Below are 20,581 nucleotides of genomic sequence, written 5' to 3'. Positions count from 1 at the left end.
CTCCTGAGAAGTCACTATTTCAAACTTCCTGTGACTTTAATGTGAAATAAAGTGAGCTGCGGCCCTCGTCAGTGATAAACACCCTGTTATGTATAAAGCATACTTTTAAGAAGACGCTCTCCACACTCATCTCAGTCTTCATCAGGCTGTCAGCCTCAATCGGTCCATCTCATCCTATTTCTCTTACACACTTACAAACACACGTCAGCTTTCACACGTAATGTAATATGGTACTCATTAAGACAAGGGCACATATGTTCCACTATCTCTCTAATTTATCTGATGCAAACAGGTCCAATTAAGCTAAAGGCGCAGTGCAAGAATACCGTAAAGAACATCACATATCAATATCATATAAATAGCCGTTACATCTGTTTGACTATTAGTGGAGCTCTACAAGTACAATTAAAGCATCCACATGACCTTGAACTGTCTCCTGAGCAATATGGATTATTCTGTGGGTGGTAGTATGTGAGAGGGTTAGTGTTTAATCATCTCCTTTCAAAGAACATATCCAATAAATTTGAGCTAATTTACTCACTAGAGTGATAACTGAATTCAGGGAGAACGGCACGAACAGGGCTAGATACAAGCATTCAGACAATCTGGATAACCTATGGGTTGTTTAAAACCTTTCAGATTGCGTGACTGCCTGTATTTCTTGCCAACTCTTACTTTTTTTAAGCCACATCTCCGAATATAAGCAGTTAACCATGTTACAATGTTATTATAACCGCTGGATGGCCCAATTTACAAAAAGGGACTAAAGTTGTGTAAAACAAAACCTTAACATTTATCTCAATCTTCACATGCATACAAATACAAGCATACAATCGGAGCTGCATTTAACCCATCCTATACATTTAGCTCAGTGGGCTGCTGAGAAGCACCCATGGGCTCGTTTAATGACACTTCAACATGCGGACAGTAGCCGACGGTGAATGATCGACCAACCATGTGATTAAAGGATGACCCGTTCTTTCCCCCGAGCGACAGCTGCCGCAGGTAGCAAACACAAAGCTGACATGTTAACGTAAAGATTAAATGAACACCCTCTGAAAATCTTGGTTTTGCAGATCTCCAGGGGTTAACTTTCTCAGCTTGCTGAAGTGATGTACAAGTGTACTCCAGGACACTGTGACATCACTGTTGGGTGGCATTACAAGCAGAAAATGGCGACTTTGACTTGGGACTTGGACAAGTCACACTAAAGTCGCACACACAGTGACTTGAGACTTGACTTGGACTTGCCCATCAAAGACTCGAGACTTGACCTGGACTTGAAATAAATTACTTGTGTGGGTTTCTATGTTTGAGATGCTAGAGGGATGTGTTAAGTTACAGTATATTGAAAGCTGTCATTAGTTGGAGACGCAGAGTAATTAAACAAGACAGTTGTTCTCTAATTGTACAAAAGAAAAGTTTTTATTGTGTGTTTCATTCATTTTGCATTGCATTTGCAATAGCCTGTTTAAAGTGATCATATACCAAATGATCACCTTGGTATATGATCACTTGACCGGACAGCCCATCCTTCAGCAGACTTAATACAGAGGGTTGAGTTGGCTTTGGGTCAAGTTCCAATTAAAATCCAGGGATCTTCAGGTGTTGTTCTTCAACTTTTAAAAAGGTCAGATGGCAAGACTCGCACACAGACATAACGTTAGTAGATAACAGTTTTTAAAAACAATTTAAATCCAAGCACAAGCCAAGCTGAATGCTCCATAAAGTTTTTCCTCCAGTCAATGACTATAACTGATAAAAATACTGAAATAAAACAGTTCCTGATTAAAAATCATTGCTTCACTAACTGTTTGTTGAACAGCTCTGCTGATTTCTTTTGAAAACTTAAAATCTAGTCATATTAAAAGAAACAGTTAAAACAATCAAGGTCTAAAAACAATACAAAACAGTGGCTTAAAACTGGGTTAAAAGTCAGTTTATGACAGAGCTTGTAGAATGACAAGCTTCTCAGTGCTGCATCTCAGTAATGAGATTTGACTTATACTTGATACTTCATAAAATGTATCCAGAGAATGGTGAAAACAGACCCTGAAACTGTCTGTGCTCTCAGTAAAATTCTCTTTTTCATCTGGTGTTAAGTCACTCTTTACCTCAAAGATCTTGACATGTTCATTAACACCACGTCAAAAGATTTGTAGGAATAGCAAGCGATTGCACCACTTTTTCAGCAACATCATTGCTTTTCCTCTTATAAAAGGATATTTTCATGCATCTTGTTGGCTCCTCATGGTTTGGCAAACAGTTATGGGGGAATGCTGAGAAATGGCTGCATCCCCACATCTTTTGACTCACCTCATTAACCATGTCATCACTGTGCAACACACTTTCCAGGCAGCGAAGTGCTTTAAAAGTCTCTGGCAACTGGAATTTAGGAGACTGCTTTTACTGCTTGTGTATTTGTACGCATGTGTGTGTTTGAGGAGAATTTCAACCAGTTTGTCAAAATATTGTCACTTTTCTTTTAGAGTACTTTTTTTGGTTTGCGAGTCATCCAAGTGACGGCTTGTTTATTAGTGGCTGATGGCTTTTAACACAAGCTGCCAGCCAGACCGCCGGCGACAAAATGCTGTTTATTTCCTTAGCCAATATCAAACCAAGCATTAGATGTCACGCTCTCGCACAGCACTGACAGAAGTGTTACTGGATAATAACCCTTCCTCTCCACTTTCTTGAGTCACCATTAATGAAAGCAGAATTGTGGCCCATTGAGTCACAGACCTTAAAGTGATTGACTTGTTTTCCAAGGCGTTTATTGAGTGCATTTTAGTACAATATTTCTCAGAAAGTTACAGCTTACAAACTCTTGACACGTACTTGTCACAATTTACAAGTGGTAGCTATACAGAAACAAAGAACAAAACAAAAACTGTTCACGCTCTTAAACAGTGTACCTGTGCACACATAAATGTCTGTACACACAAATGTGCCTGCTATGCTCACACACATACATTCACTCTCCCACACACAAATAAACAAAGTTTGACATGTGCCCGCTCATATCCATATCCATCTCCACCATCCATTGTGTACCATACGCGGCTGTGGCGTAGTGGAGAGCAAGGTAGTTCTCCAATCAGAGGGTCGGTGGTTCGATACCCGGCTTCGGCAGTCGATGTGTCCTTGGGCAAGACACTTAACCCCAAGTTGCTCCCGAAGGCTTGCCATCGGTGTGGACTGGATGTTGCATGAATGTTAGTTAGAGTCTGATGGTGGCACCTTGATGGTAGCCTGTCATCAGTGTGTGAATGGGTGAATGATATGTAATATACTACTGACTGTAAGTCGCTTTGGATAAAAGCGTCTGCTAAATGACTGTAATGTAATGTAATGTATGACTGGTTTCCTTGAAAGGTCCCATGTCACCTGCTCTTCCTGCCCACAGGCTTCCCACAGCAACTCCAATTGTTCACATGGTGTGTGCATGTAAAAGTGTGTACATGAAGTGTTTTGTGTTTGTCTTTTTATATGTGTGTATATTGAGTCCACGGTCTGAAACAGAGGGAAAAAGAGAATGGAGTAGTTTAATAGGTAGTTTTACAGGGTGTCTTGTCAGGTCAACACAGCTTCTACAGTTCTGACCTATAAATGATGGGCATGAAATCAGCTACTAAAAGGATCGTTGGTCACTTCTTCGACAGTAACAGCACCATGAAACATTTTACAAGCTCTGTTCTCGTGTTTTGTATCAGTATGTGATGAATGGCTTCCACATGAAACAGCTTTCAAAGAGGCATGGCAACCCGCCTCTCCATTCATCACACTGGAGTGCCATTACAGTCAAATATTTAGAAAGACAAACAGAGTTAATGGAGAATTACACTTTTGCATAATGAATACATTCTATCATCTCATTTACAGGCTCTTGGGTTGAAAAGCAAATACATAAGACTGAGCTGAATGGAGGACTAATGCATTCAAATTGAATCATTGGCTTCCGCGAAAGGGATTTATGCCAATCTCATGAAGTATGTGATTATTATTATATTGATGAATGGAAAAGAAAAAGCAATTGATTTTGCCCATGACTCAAACCAGTTGCTTGATTACAGTATGTTCCATTACCAAACTAAACCAAAGAGATTACCATTATACAACAAAAAAGATGTTGCCACATTATCCAAACTGCAATACAAAAACGGCCTATTTACTTCAATAAGCTAACTTTCTGAATTTCATCTAAACCCCATCTTTATGCCTTTTCTGTCCTGCGACCCCACCCTTCTGTAAACTGACTCACCCACCTCTTTCTATCACATAGGCACAGACTATGTCGGGTCCCTGCCCACTTTCTCTTTATCAAGCATCAGGCTGGAGACCAGATGTGGGCAAAGTATAATTGAGGGTTCCTTAGGTTGTGTGTATTTGTTTTTTGACGCTGCCATCAGTCTCACTAACCATGGCTGATCTGATGCCTGTCAGAAGGGGGTCCCAGCAGGTGTTTGCATCCCTGCCTGGGCCCACTGGACCATTGAGCCAACCATTTCTCAGGCCGGGTTGAACCTGGCCCAGCCCAGCCCAGGACAGCTTGGTTACACCAACGATAAACGTGCTGGAGATGTGCCAGCTAGCCAGAGAGGGCAGGAAGAGAGGGCAGGACAGATAGAGGATGAAGATGATTTGAGGCGGGTGAGTATACTTAATAATCCGCCATCAATTTCAAATTTTTGATGCAAGGTGGTAAGGTCTGTATTCATTTATGCCTCTTCGAATAGGGCCAAAAGGGGTTTAAGCAGGAGTCACAGCTACGGAAAAGAATGATAATTGTCTGTGATCTAAGAGACTTTGCTGACATGGCTGCATGTCAAGGGAACATAACAACAGGGATAGTGAGGTCAGCTTGCTTTCAATTTTAAAGGCCAGTCTAGTTGTTACTATTTTATCAACAGTTGAGAAAACTTGATTTATAAAATATGACAACCATTTCTGATAGCTTTCCAAAGAAAAAATAAGTAAGCGAAACCACCACTACTCATCACCAAGCTGTTCTGAAACCATCGCATTGCACAGACCATTCACACTACATTCGTTATAGACCATCCCCAGACTTAAAAAGAGAAATCATCCTTGTGTACCATCCAGATATATCCTCAAAATATATTCCAGACACAGCAGTGTAATTTCACAGTCATCCACAGCATCTCTTTGAAACAATGTAGACATCTCGCAATGAAGTACTACCAAAGACTGTGTTTCCAAACGCCAATTCCTGCAGCTAAGACTTATGGACAGATTCATATATGCATGAACTCCAACAAAGGTTTTGCCCTCAACCCCGCCTACTCATATGGCAGCAACATACAGTGAACGTGCATAGATGCACTCAGCAGTAGAGCTACAGCAGTCTGTGGAAGGCTTCGCTACACTGTGAGCAGTGTGCCCGTGTGGTCTGTTTAAGCCTGTGTGTTCATAGGAATGGCATCAGGCGTCTTTTGGCAAACCTCAGCCCAGCTGATTCGCTTCGATTTCCAGCGCTTTTGATTAGCCACTCTCCTATGCATTTCAAACTTGCAGCGAGTTTTGCCTCGCCCAAGATACTTGCAGAACACATGAGAAAGACTAACTGGATTTGCCTGAAATAAAATCTATCAGATGGAGAGCAATTTTATGTGTAGTCAGAGGATATTTACCATTGATTTGGGCTGGCCGAGGCTTGGAGTTTCCTTCCCCTCTGGATGTTCCTGAGCACTCGCAACACACACAACAGCAGAACAAAAAGAAATAAAACATAAAACATATCTGTACAAGTAAGTGCTCACCAGCAAGAGACAGAATGTGTACAGCCACATTAAACATGATCTCCAATAAATGGATATTTTGTCAATTATTTTAACTCCTACAGCAATTTTCATATAGATCTACAATACCAATTATTTGCCTACAATTCCTTTAATGTTTTCTTCAGCTTAAGATCCAGTTAGGATTGTCCTTGTGCCCTTGAAGCAGGGAGTCGTACAACCCAGTGTCTGTTGTCCGGTCACCTGAAGGGAACCAGGGCACCATGGGTAATCTACACATTGCATGTGTCTATCACAATCTAGTCAACAAACATGTCTTTGCCAAAAATGCAAGCAGAGAGTTCTGTACATACATAATCATACATATCACCTTCAATATGAAGGTTTATTATGAAATATATAATCATATTCAGCAAGAGATAAACATATTTATATTCTCTGAATCTGGGTGGGGCTGGTTAAGAAGTCCTTTGGCAAGTCCTTCCACCCAGGTTACCACAGGTAGTGTTAAAGTTAATACATGACTGGGCGGCATCTTGCTATAGTGATAAAAACGAACAAACAAACAGATGGTAAAAGACAAAAATAAAACAGGCTCTAAATTTTGGCCAGTTCATTTACAATACATTTTTCAAATTCTTCAAACGAGCAAAATATGATGTGAAAGTTGAAGATGGTGCTCCACTGTACATCCCTGTATTCTTCTCCCTCTAATTATTCCTATCGGTCATTGCTTTTTCTTCTGGGACTTATGTCTGGCCAGGTCAAGGCATCTTCATTGCACACATTGACGACGGTTAAAATCACAGGTCACACGTTGTTTCTAAATGTCTCACACTTCTGTTTACAATTTTAACATCTTCTAGTCCAGTTAATAAAGAAGTACAATATCACTCATTTTACCATACAGTCTGAAATTGTGAGGGAGTCCGTTTGTCAATGTCAGACTTTTTGAGTTATTTTGGTTTAAAAATGACGTGAATGGCAGTCCATAATCACATCAACTGATATCTGATTTCCTTCCTTCACTGTGAATAAATGGAGAAACAGTATCAAGTCTGGACCCTGAACTCCTGGTGTGGATTGCATGAAGTGTGATAAATGTTAATCATGTGGTAGTGTAGACCCTGGTCTCCTTTTGTCATGGTAGTGGATTAGATTAAGACAATAGTCTCGATTCTGGCGCGTTCCGATGGATCAGGGGTCATTCGAGGGCTGCCATTCTTGTTGGTCCTACGAATGCTGCCTGCTCCATGGCACAGCGCCGCCTGTAGTCATGCCATAGTCGTGGGTGACTGGCTCATCTGCACCCTCATGGACTGGATATTACTGAGGATCTTCTTTTGGTGGCCTGCCAGGGTCACTCCTATTCTCAGCAAGTCCCTAGAGAGAAAGAGAGAACATTTAAAAGCAAGAACATTTTTGAAGCAATAGATGAAAGACTTTCCATAATTTTGAAAATGGAAGGAATTATTTGAGTATAAAGGCATTATACTAGCAAAAAAAAAAAAAAAGGCTTTCATTTTGCAGTGCATTTACAGTCGTAAAATAACTGTATATGAAAGGGCAATTTCAGGGTGAAAAACTAGTGGCAATGAACAGAAAACACAAATTTACAAAATTAATTCTATCACTTGAGAGAAGACTTAGTAATGCGTGTCGCTTTGCATTGCAAAGAGACTGCGTAAATGCCAACAAGCCCCAAGCTTACATTTTTAATAAAAAGTGTTAGAATGATTATACATTTTCACATAAATTTGTAGACCAAGCAACATTGTTAATTAAAATAAATGAAGGGCAATATGCATGTCTATTGGTACCACAAGTGCTACAAGAAATGATGTCATGACCCATGCTTAGAAACACTCATGAACAAATAAACAGTAGCGAATAATGATGTCTCTTAAAAATGTGTATTTAAAGGCTTTACAACCTTATCCATTCAGCAAAACTATTCATACAAAATATTTTAGAATTAGGTAGTGGCCATCTTCCTTGAGGAGCACAGATGGAAATATTTTTACCACAATGACTGTGTTATTTTCTGTTTAAATGAGTTTCGATTTTTATGAGTTGCAATGAAAAGCTTTACTTTGATGCAATCATTCAAAGACTTCAGTGACTGTGCGCATTCATGCTAAAAATACACACACTTGATGTTGAGTAATTTCATACAAGTGTGCCCATCAAGTGCCATATAGATTTAGAGCATTTTCATTTGCTCATGAGCTGGTGAACTCACTCTGAGGTCATTTGAGCCACCAGCTGCAGGGAGGTAAAGCCTGAGTTTAGGAAGTTGTCTCTGTACTGGCTCATTTTGATGGCAGCGAGCCAGTCCTCTACTGAGCTGAAGGTGTTGAAGTCAGGTATGGATCTATCCAACAGTGGCTGAGAAGGCCTGCAGAAGCGAGAGGGGGAAAGGGGAGGGGGGGTGAGGTGAGAGGAGGTAAGCATAGTGCAGGGCTTTGATGTAATATTAAGCAAGAAGGATTAGAAGAGAAAGTGAGAAACTGTGGTCATAGCTTTTGCGTAGGTGTTTGTGAGAGGATGCAGGATGGAGAAAGACAAAGTGTGGGTCTATCTATCTATCTATCTATCTATCTATCTATCTATCTATCTATCTATCTATCTATCTATCTATCCATCCATCTATCCATCCATCTATCTATCTCCATCTCCATCCATCCATCCATCCATCTATCCATCCATCTATCTCCATCTATCTATCTATCTATCTATCTATCTATCTATCTATCTATCTATCTATCTATCTATCTATCTAGAGAAAAGCTCCACGCCTTGGCCTGAATAGCAATTGCTGCAATTAACAATAGGGAATATATTACCACTACAACAAGCATGCTATCATGATGTTTCTCATAGTCAGATATAAGGAAATTGGTAGCAATGAAAGAAACAGTGAACTGAGATAAAATACGAGAGGGACCTTGATGAAAAACAGGCTCTATTGCACAAACTCAAACTCACACGGAGCCAAAAGTTCACCTTTAACATGGCAGTGGCACAAAGCACGCAGCAAACAAGTGGCTTCAGGACAGGTCTCCAAATTAACCTCAGTGTCCCAGCAAAAGCTTATAAATTGGAATAGAAAATCTGTGGGGGAACCTGAAGCTCGCAGTTCAAAGAAAGTCCACAACCAATCTTGATGAGTCTTACAGGGTTAAGAGGATCTTCGAAGCAGGTTGGAAAGAAATGCCCAATACCATAGTCCATAAGACTCAAAACGAATCAAGGCAAATGGTCCCTCTACAAAATAACGAATAAACACTCTGTATAGGTATGCAAATTTGATATTTCTGATTTGATTTCTTTTAAACACGTTTTCGCTATACCATTTTATGGTTTTAAAAAATAGACATCACAAAATGTGGAAAAGTCTAATGTTTTAAAGCAAATATGGGGTTGTGGATAGTTGGGAGTAAGAATTCAGGTTTGATGCAACCAACAGTAATAAATTCATGTTTACTTTATGAGTGGATAAAAAGCAAGCATGTGCCTGCTGGATTGTTTGTGCAGAGAGCATGTGTAAATACTGTATATATTAACAGATGAAAAGCATATTTTTGTATACCTAATATCCACTTTGGGGTGAATGCATGTGTAATTTGCTAAAAAGTGTTTTTACTCACACTGCAGGGATGTTGGCTACAGCTTTGAGGCTGGTGGGATTACGGATCATCTTGTCCAGGGTGCTGACAATGTCGGCAAAGCGGGGTCGTACGTTACGGTCCTTCTGCCAACAGTCCAGCATCAACTGGTGCAGGGCACTGGGGCAGTCCATAGGTGGAGGAAGACGGTAGTCCTGTTCAATGGCATTAATCACCTGGAGGAGTGAGGGCAAGAAGGGGAAGTTTGGGTTGTTATTTATTCCGAGATTGAGATAATTGATAATTCTTTATAATAAATCACACTTCATAAAGTATTAACATTTTTTTTTGCTGCCAGTCACAGTTTATTTTCTACCAGCTGGCTAGTTCTCAATAATATACCTAATACATACATTTACATAAAAAAACAAAATACCAATTTGAGTTTGCAGTGACTAATGACAATAGGCCAATCCACTCTGTAATCTCGACAAACTCATCCCTGCCTCAACAACACCCCAACCCCAGCCCCATTCGGACACACTCAAGAAACAGTTAGCATTCAGTCTGATGTGCCCTTCTTCTTGACTCCAGACAATCAAATGCCACTCCAGGAGGACAGAGCAAGGAAAGAGACGGAAAGGAGAGCAAAGGCAGTGTCACTGTGGAAAGAAGTCACTTGGGAATGGCAGATTGCATATAATTAACACTGTGAAGCACAGCCACTTGACACATCTCTTAAAGGCTGACTGGCCTTGTTAGAGAGAAGCTATGATTTTTCAGGGTAGTCAGAGTTAGAGTGAAGTGTTTCGTAAGAGTTGAACAAAGTTTGATCAGAACTTGAGACAGATTTGTAGATTTAGGCAGAGTGGAGTACCTTTAATCCAATGACCACCCTTCAACTCCATTCACGTATTTCTTAGCTATAATGTATGGTTTGTAATACATTTACAAACAATTAACAATTTACAAACAATTAAGAAAAATTATACCAAAGTAAAATAAAAAGCTTAATCTGCAGCTCTGAAGCCACTTCTTAGAGATTACAAACACAAAAGACTGTCTGTAGATGTAATCTTTTCTTAAAAATGCATAGTCGCAAGATAACGGTCTGTGTGAAATCCGGTGTAAAAGATATTATCATTAAAAATTAGAGGCTGCTCTATATGTTGCCAAGTCCACCCCGGAGTTGAATGCAACTCAGCACAATCTTGACAAATGGTGCATATGGAGAAGTGGTTGTGTGTGTGTTTATGTGTGTGTGTGTGTGTGTGTGTGTGTGTGTGTGTGTGTGTGTGTGTGTGTGTGTGTGTGTGTGTGTGTGTGTGTGTGTGTGTGTGTGTGTGTGTGTGTGTGTGTGGGGGGGTTGAGCAGCCGGACATGCTGAGCAGTGCCAGTCCTCCTCTCTGCATTAGTCCCACCAGGCAGTGTTTGCTGCTGGCCCACTGAGGCAACATCTGCTGGGTTGGACGGTCCTTGTGGAGCAGGGTCCATAGAGGCCTGATGGTTGGCTGATTGTCTCACTAAGGGTGCTTAGCGAGAGAGACTTTGTAGTATGGGACTATATCCAATGGTTGTGTGTGTTGGTGTTGGTGCCTGTGTGTTTGTTGGAGTCTGTGTGTGGACCTTATCCAAACGGACATGGGGAACAAAGCAGAGCTCTCAGCAATCATTCATTGCTCTCAAAAGCTGGCCAGGAAGGAAAGAGGATAGTGTGAGACTGTGTCCATAATATGTCTGCTTTCAAAGTCAGAGTCAAGGACATCTTCAGTGATGATGCTATGAGATGACGGCGATAATAAAGTGTGATTTATTACAGCTTCCTCTCTTATGAGATATCCTTTATCGTGTATCTATGGGGCGTTAAGTCTTATTGTTTAACCACATCTGTACGGAAATGGCCATCATCCTAATGAGGCAGTTTATTCAGATTCACACTTGTCTTTTACACTTACTTATTTTTTTCTTTTTATGATCTTTCTTTAAGATTCCATGAAATAGACACTTAAACTTTCAAGAAAGCTGCTACTCCCTAGTAGAGTTGCTTCAGTGGTGATGCCATGCTGTAAGAGTGGGTGTAACTAAGAATTCATTACATTATTTGAAAATTACGCTTGTCAGCCAGTCATATCAAATAAACGGCTTTTCTCGCCATAACTTAAAGCCCCGTTAATGCTCACTATCTAATGTTCTGCCCTAACATCCTTTTTTTTAAGGAAAAACTATACAAATTCATTGTTCTACCATTAAACACTTACATCCTGGTTGGACATGTCCCAGTAAGGCCTCTCTCCAAATGACATCACTTCCCACATGACGATGCCGTAGCTCCACACGTCACTGGCTGAGGTGAACTTTCTGTAAGCGATGGCCTCTGGTGCTGTCCACCTCACTGGGATCTTCCCACCCTGAGGAAAGGAGAAAGGAAATAAAGGCACAGAAGGTTAAATTTAAGAAAATAAATGTTTAAGAAAAATGGTTTATTGTCAAAAAAAAATTCCATTGTAACACATTAAAGTCTGCCATTACCCTCAACACCTCCATGCTTGCCTCAGCTGTATACTAAAACTCTTTATCACTCCCATTCACTCAGTATCAATACTCCAGCAGCCAAAACATACACAAGATCCTGCCTCTGTCTCAGCAGCGGCTCCCAACAGTGTCCGCCCTTCACACATCGACCAACATCACATTTAGCGTCTCCTCTCCCAGAGCAGTGTTTGAATAAAGTAAGCCAGGCCTAGGCTTCTGCTCGTACATGGAGCGTGTCTGCCTGTAATTGGGCTACCTGGGCCTCAGGCATGCCACGCGCCCTGTTCACTGAAATTGACAGCTGCTTGTTTAATATTCCACACACACATATATATACACAGATGGGAACATATGCACAGGCACAAACGATTGTGCGCTCACACCTATGCTCAACCCCCCCCCCCCTTTTATCTTAGTTGAGCCAGTTTAATAATGCCAATTAGCTAAACCTGAGCATTTGCAGATAAGCCGCTGTTGGAGAAAACCCCAAACCCAAAAAGCAACCTAGACAGACCACCCTGTTCTCCTCTTGCTCTCAGAATGCAAGTGAGCATGAGAAGACTCGGAGAGAGAGGGGAGGGAGGGATGTAGAGAAAGAGACAGAGAGGGAAATGAGAGATAAGTGAGGAGAATTAGAGACAGAAAAAAGTTCTGCTGTGTTTTCTATACTGTAGACCGATGTTTGAAATGCCAGACACGAATAATCATAAACAGGTTTAACTGTGTGTATGCCTGGTTGTGTTCAGTACACACACATATGTAGGTGGTACAGGTCAGAGTTGCATGGCACTGCAGAGGTGAAGAGGCTGAGCTCATTAACGAGCACCTCTTTAGGGTTTGACCTGTGAGAGGTTGCTGACGCTGAAAAAGAGTTTTAACATCTGACCCTGAATGGAGACTGCTATCAAGACACACTGCAATACACAGAGGCACTCAGCTCTCAATGAGCCCACGAGCCAGCGGAGTGGAAGACGTGAAGCATTAAAGGAATTAGGCGAGGGTGCAGTGTGTGGTTGTCTGTGTGTGTGACCCGCAGAGAAAATGAGAGACCAAGAAAGAATTACGGAGAGGAAGAGATCAATAGTCTAACCCCCAGCGACTTCAGTGCTTTTCTCATACCTCAGACTAGTTCATATCTGAATCGTTTCATCTCTACTAAGACCCCAGGACACTTTCTCTTGCCCTTCCTTTTGAGGGCAAAATGGAGCTACACAGACAGAAGACGAATATCATCACTCAGAAAAAACAAAAGGTCCAATCCCCTTCCTCTTCATCTGTCACTCTGTCAGGGGCAATGCTTCAAGTCAATTATTTAATTTGAAAGAACAACCATAAGATGAAAAAACGAAGAAATAAACACAGAATAACATGAAAAAAATTGTTGCTCCAAGCGAGATGCTCCCTATTATGGCCACTCTTTATCATTACTCGCTTACTCCCTCCCTCGCTCTGTACATCTGGTCTCACGCCCCAGGACCTTGTAGGGGATATGAGCCGAGTGTCACTGAAATGGCCTGAGCAAAGACACAAGCTTCACAAGAAGGTCCTTGTGCGCCTCCAATGAGACAGACTGTAGTAATAACATTTCCAAGGCGGGTGAATCAGAGGCAGCTATGCAAACCCTTAGTAATTACTGCTGTGGGCCAGTGATAGCTCTGCCAAAAATCCTACTTTAATAACATGAAGTGCTGAACAGCTCATGCATACAAGGAAGAAGGCAAAAACATAATAAAAAGCATTTTTTTTCCAGTAAAAAGAGCGCTAATACCAGAGGGAATGAGTTGGGGGCTAGTAGAAGTGATGATGGGAATTAAAACAGACCTAATGTCAACACAATAGCAGGAATGCTGTGTGGAGCCTCAGAGCGTGGGGAGAGCTCTTTGGATATGGTATTTTGTGCTGGCTACTGAAGAAGGAACAAGCTGTTTTCTGTTTGCCTTGAAGTGAAATATCGCCCCTGAAACTGAATTCACACACTGCTATTATCTCGGACAGTTAACTCAGAATTTGTGTAGATAAACCAGAATGTAGCACAGTCACTGGAGCTGCGCAACTTTCCAGGCCTTGAGAGGAGTAATCTGTAATGATATCAAGTGACACTTTGCAAAACTCCCGTGATAATAAATAAAGTGGGTGACATAGAGTGCCTGATTCTCCAGAGATACTGGATGGGTCTATTTTCTGGGTGATAAATGTTGGCGCTGTGAAGAAAAAGTGAGTGGCCATGAGGGCATGAAAACCTGAAATAAATGTGCCACAAAGATACCTTACCATATGCTGTCAAAAAAAACTCTTGCCCATTATCCACACTTTGTGACATTAGCAATTACTGTTCTTTGTCTGAATTTCCACATTAGTCATGTGGACAACACATCCAGCCGTGTTGGCACACATAGTTCCTGTCTAGAACACATTGAGCAGACACAGGAGTGTGCTGTCAACCAGATGTCACCAGAATGAGATTACAGTACTGGTTCCACCTGGTTGTGACCGTCTGTGTCAGGCGGTGGCCAGTTGTGACAGCTAGCGACATGTCTGGAGTGCGACTGCAACAGAGATGTGCGGGGACTGTCAGGTTAAGAGGTATCATGTTGAGACGAGCGTGTTCCTGTGACAGCCAGGTCCAACAGATGAAGGATAAACATGTGGTGGCGAGGGTGTACTTACTGGTGTCTGTAATGGTCTTTTGGCCCAATAATGTGTGTGTATAGACATTGATACACGTAGCAATGATATGAAACACCTGTCATGTCTTTGCAGTGACTTGAGCAATCTATCCACCAATTTGCTAGATATCTTCATGTAGACTGTCACTGACATGCTGCTGCAGAATGAAGTAAAATCTGAAGCAAATATACCTTTCAGAGTACAATGACTAGTCAACCCTAACATGCAGCAATGTCCCAGATAAACGTACTGTAAATGAAAAAAAGAAGAGTTCAGTGTTTGTGTCTTGTTTTTACTAATCTTTTTCAATTCACAGAAGCTATTTAGAGATTCCAAGTAAACTTTCTCCTAAATCTGGTAGACAAATATGCAAATATCCTTCTCACTGTCTTATTTTCTCCCCTGTTCCTTCATCTCTTCTCTTCTCCTTCCCTTTACTCCTCCAACTTCAGTTATCTATTTCCAAACAATGCACACTCAAATGGACTTGAGCACATTTACTTAGGCTGGGGAGAGTGCTCCATCAACATCCCTTTAATGAAATCCTGAGAGCAACGATCTGCCCTGGATGTCTGCCCAAATAGAAAGAGAAAGAGACTGAGAGAAATGGAGAGAGGCCAGGAGAGGAAGAGTGATATGGAGAGATGGGGAGGAAAATAGAACAAAAGGGGGTGGAGGTTGGTGACAGAGATGTTGGTTTCTCAGACACCCATGGGAATGTATGGTGGAGAGATAGACACATTCCTTTCCACATGTAAACTATATATACAATGGAGTCATGCAAAACTTGAGAAAAGCATTTGCAAGTTTTATTTCGTGTTCCAAAGATCCCAGACGGTCTCACAATAGGCTCGTCTTTAGGTTTGATTAACAAACGAAATTCTGAAAATGTCTCTGTACTGCGTAGGAAGAGAACAGAAGGGAATGAAAAAATGCCACACACCCAGAATAGCCCCCATAATTGCTCTACTTCTAAAAAAAAAGATTAAAATACTTATGCTTTATGCAAGGGACCTTCTTTCTATAGCATCCTGATCCCATTTCAAAAAGAATTACTGAAAGGAACTGAAATCCAGTCAGGTTACAGTGTAAGTGAGAGCATAATACACTAAAAAATAAATAGTTTCAGATTTACGCTATTATTTAAATAGTGTTCTTTAACTGAGAAATAAGATACAAATACAAAACCAATACTTTAATAATCAATAGGGTAAAGAAGGATGTGTTAAAAAATACTGTAAAAATTCTCCTATATCATCTCCAATGGCATTATTTTGCACTTCTGGTTCCCTTGCCTCAAAGCCAATTTTTTTTAATGGGTTTTGAGTTACATGCAAAAATCCCATTGGCTTTTTAAGATTCTTATTGGGAAATTACTGCTTTCGTTAAACAACTGATTAAATCTCTGGCGGCTGTGGCGTAGTGGAGCAAGGTAGTTCTCCATTCAGAGGATCGGCGGTTCAATACCCGGCTTCAGCAGTCGATGTGTCCTTGGGCAAGACACTTAACCCCAAGTTGCTCCCGAAGGCTTGCCATCGGTGTGGACTGGATGTTGTATGAATGTTAGTTAGAGTCTGATGGTGGCACCTTGCATGGTAGCCCTGTCATCAGTGTGTGAATGATATGCAATATACTACTGATTGTAAGTCGCTTTGGATAAAAGCGTCTGCTAAATGACTGTAATGTAATGTAATGTAATCTCTGTTTTATAACATTGCAATCTGCCTTAAATTATTCATAAGGAAACACAAGCTCACCAACAAAGAAGGTATCTCTTACACTGATTAGGTTATACACAAACTACTTCATTGTAAATCCTGCTCAGATGCAAATGCATCCAACAGCCGCAGATGGCAAATCAATGGCCACCTTATACTGACTCTGGCAAACACGACAGAAGGTATAAATCAAGGTGAAGTGCTTTGGATGGTTGCTCCCTCTTTGATGCAGGGACAAGTTATGGATCATGTTACTCTCCTTCTGTTTTTCAGAACCTACACCTCTTTCATATTCATATTCTTTTCCATTCCTGGAAATTGTCTGCTGCTATATTTAACCCAAGACTGAGCAAATTAAACTCTGCAATCTAAATAAAATTAGCCTGAAAACAACTTAATTAGTTTCAAATAAAAAAAAAAGTCAAGAGATAACAACGAACCAGGGTAGGGTAGCATTTTTAGTATTTCACTGCAATTATTTATGAGCATGAGTGTGGTTCTATTTCCAGCAGCAACGACTTTAGCTTGGCAGGACACTAGAGTGGGAAGCCAGATTGGGATCATGCATCGTCACTGCAGTGGTGACTCATACTTATGTGGGGTGGGGAAGTGGAGGATCTGTGAAGAAGAGCATGAAACTCTATACGTGCTCTCCCAATGAATGGATAGATGCCAGTAAGTACTTGGAATCTGTATGTACTAGTCAACGCCTTCCTCAAGCTTAAATAAGAGAGTCGGAAACAGCAGGGTATGTGTGAAATGCCAGCAATTACATTGGAAGTTGTTCTGATAATCTTACCACACGTCATGTGGGCGACATCCGGTTCAAACAAATTGCCAACTCATACATTTGGAGGTATCAGCACTGGATGTTTTCTAGAACAATTGCTACTATATAGAGCTACAACTTCAGATATAGCCAGTGAGAGTTCGAGAAAACATGAATTTGAATTTGTGTTGTTCCAGCTACAAAACAGGAACAACACATATGTGTGTACTCAGGTTGTATTTGAACATCGAAAATAGCCGACAGTAAACCTAGGCTTGTGGAAATATGGAGGGAGAATGTCCAACTTCTGTGCATCATCAAAGAGAATCAGTGGATCAACATCTCACTTAACTTATATCTTATATCAAAAAATAAATAAAAAAAAGCTCTTGATCTTAAAATGTTTTTTAATATTACCAAGAGTGAGGTATATACCCATTGATGACAATACAGCAGTGTTGAATTGCCACATGGTGTAGTGGGAAGCAGACAGCAAATATGAGATATAAATTAACAGTAGGTCATTTTATAGCATTAGCACTGTAAGCCTATTGGTGGAAACAGCTGTTGAATATTTCAAATGCTAAATCTTTTTTTTCTTTACATGAAATGGCAATAAAAAACATGATATCTTTATCTGTATATTTGTATTTTTAGTTTGTGCATCTCTATCTAATATTTGTGTATATGAACTTGATGCTTGCCTAAAATTGGCTGTGATAATGGGGAGAATTGTGGGCATGTCCTTGCTGTATGGTATGATGCAGTACCAGTAGTACTATAAGCTATGGCCATAGTGGCGACAAACACACACACAAATATTTATATATATATATACATATGTAAACAAATTTGATATGTCAGAAAAAGTCCCCTTGTTTGCTATGTTCCCATTTCCCTTCTTGTTTACCCAGAGACTCTGTCCCTTTCACTTGCAGTGCATAAATATTTCACTACAAGTTGAGAAGACAAGCCAAAAAAGTGCATGGGCCTGAAGCCAAAGAGAGAAGGGCGAAAGGATGCAAATATAAAACAGACAAATGACAGAAACAACAGCGCAATCCACATAGTGTGAGCACTGGAGCGGAGCTGAGAGAATGTCACTCAGGTCACAGGGATTTGACGGATGAGCTTTGTTATTGGCTCTGTGTGACCTCGCCTTTCAACCCCTTTCAGCCTCAATGATACAAGCACCAAACACACGCACACACACATCTAAAAACACATACATATAGAAAAGTACCTCTGGGACATATATGTGTATACCCCGGAACACAGCACAAACACACACTTCTAACCACAGACATGCCCATTAATTCACAATGGCGTGACATGGAAGGCAGTGATAGACGTTTCACAATGTCAGATGAGGCATAAGCAGAAATGCCTGACCCTCACCTGCCTCCCTCACTATGGCCCTGGGGCAAAGCTGTGTTAGACTTGACACACTACTCTCACAAGACAGATTTTGGAAACATATCCACAGACATTTCATATTGATCACTTGCTCTCTTATCTTAGCCACAAACTAACTGTGCAATAAACCCCAGTGGCTATGCCCAGTTCTCTGACTTTCACTCACCCATGACTGCAAAACACAGAAAAACACATGACGCATCACCACCGCAAACAGTTTGACGCATCATTCGTCACATCTACACTGAGTATTGCGTCCTGATGTGCCTTTGTGTTGCGGGAAAAGCCTTGAAATGGGAAAGAAGTGGACAGGTGGAGAAAAAGGAAAGAAATGGATGCATGGATGGATGGCTCCTTAGACAGATGGATCGTTGAATAAAGAGAGTAATGTGAAAGTCTTCTTGGTTCACCGGGTGTTCTCAAATCAATCCTCATCTTTGCCAGGTAAGCAGGGCCACTCACATCTCACCTGAACTTGTGATCATGCTCCTATGGGCAACTTCTTAAACTATGCAACCATGTATATTTAATCATGCCGTGATGCAAGTACAAATCCAAGAAAAAGCCACCCATGCAATGAAACACATTGCCTTTAAAGTCTTTCAAATAATTAGCAAATCTCACTTTACCAAGACCAATGCAGTCCAAGCTTTGTCCTGTTAGCCTAATTAATCACGATTTTGGTTGGCAGCCAATGGAGAAAGAGGAGAGCCCCCTTGTCTCTGAAACCTCCACAGAAATGCTCCAGAGTGAACCCACATCCAGGGTTAACACAATTACCAGCATGTCCCCCTACCCATACATCCAGCATCACACCGCAGGCACTGTAATTGCTGTGCCTCGAATTGCAGGGAAAAATTAGAAAAGCAGTAGAGGGAAGGAGGTGATTAATTTGCTGGAGGAGGAGGTCGATGGGGATGTAAATCACTGCATGTCAGCGCAATTTAATTTTCCAGATTCCCCCGCCTTGTCTGCCACGCCAGCCTTGCTCACTGATTGGTTAGCGTCAGGTCGTAGCTGCAGAAGTCAAGGAGTGAAGGGCACCATGCATAGCTTAATCACAGTTTAGGACCCTGTGGAGGAACTGTGGACACCCACTCCCCCCTATGCTTGTTTGTATGTTCCCCTGAATACAGTGGATGAAGGGTTAGGAGGACAGGTGAAATGGAAGCCCGTGACAACATCAGCTAGGTCTTTATGAACTGTTGTCATTTTAGACAATCATTATTTAGTTATATTCAAGACTTTAACAGGCATATTGGCGGACTCTTGTAATGTGATATGAATGAAACCACTCTCTCGATTTGGAAGGAATGAAAATAGCACTGAAGATTTAATCTGGATGCGTATGATAATAAGGCAGCACTCAGTATGAAAGTGAAGCACAGCCGAAGCTTTGATGTGCTTGTTTAAAATCGCTATTGGTAAAAAAGACACACCATCAAAAGAACTGAGTGCGTTACCATCAAAACAGCTCCCTAGGTTCAGACTTCAAACCTCACCTGCTCTATTGACTCTCCCGATAATGCCCTGAAGGAGACTTTGTTTGCATTAAACAACATCAAAATGCGGAATGCAATCTATAATCCAATCCCCACCTTTAACTCCCTGTTTTATTAGCAAGCTCAGCAGCGCAGACAACAGGGAGCTACTCCTCTTTGGTGCTAAATACGACCCATTCAGCAAGGTTTACCCATAGGGGTCAAGCATACAAAGCAAGCTATTCCTGGGGAGCAATTAGCTCCTAGCCTCACCAATGTAATGTCACGTCTCCTCTGGCCCTTATGTCACTTCTTGGACTACCACCTTCTGATTGTTTACCCTCTGTGCTGTGCGTGTGTGTTTTTGCATATAACCTGAAGTAATAATTCTAACAGAGAGCAGTTATAACACACACAGGCTCCACACTCTCCTGGAATCTATGGGTTGGACTCCCCTCCAATCACGACTACACATTCGCCACTGACTGCTCATCTCCAACAATGGTGTCAGCGCCTTACGAACCTCGCTGCCCACGATGCTTTGCTGTGATGACAACAAGCCGGAGCTGGAGATCGATGCCGTCAAGGTCCCCACTCCACCCACTAATGCTCTGCCTCCGGTCATCCCTAC

The 20,581-nt window shown here is 41.3% G+C and overlaps 1 protein-coding gene across 2 annotated transcripts in view; it reads right to left on the bottom strand.

The window, feature by feature from the left end:
• Positions 1-2,774: 2,774 nt before the first annotated feature.
• Positions 2,775-20,581, bottom strand: part of LOC129089426 (ephrin type-B receptor 1-B) — a 142,842-nt gene continuing 125,035 nt past the window's right edge. Inside the window, exons 13-17 of one of the 2 annotated variants that reach the window (XM_054596876.1) lie at positions 11,626-11,775; positions 9,410-9,603; positions 8,002-8,157; positions 5,652-7,142; positions 2,775-3,513 (exon numbers count right to left, since the gene is read on the bottom strand). In XM_054596876.1, coding sequence (XP_054452851.1) covers positions 7,034-7,142; positions 8,002-8,157; positions 9,410-9,603; positions 11,626-11,775 — 609 coding nt within the window. In that variant the 3' untranslated portion in view covers positions 2,775-3,513; positions 5,652-7,033. The remainder of the gene's footprint in view (positions 3,514-5,651; positions 7,143-8,001; positions 8,158-9,409; positions 9,604-11,625; positions 11,776-20,581) is intronic. The other variant, XM_054596875.1, reaches the window with a different exon arrangement.

Source organism: Anoplopoma fimbria, chromosome 3, assembly GCF_027596085.1.
Source record: "Anoplopoma fimbria isolate UVic2021 breed Golden Eagle Sablefish chromosome 3, Afim_UVic_2022, whole genome shotgun sequence".
NCBI classification, from domain to species: Eukaryota; Metazoa; Chordata; class Actinopteri; order Perciformes; family Anoplopomatidae; genus Anoplopoma; species Anoplopoma fimbria.
Note: the sequence above shows the minus strand (reverse complement) of the source record. Positions and strands in the feature narration are given on the sequence as shown.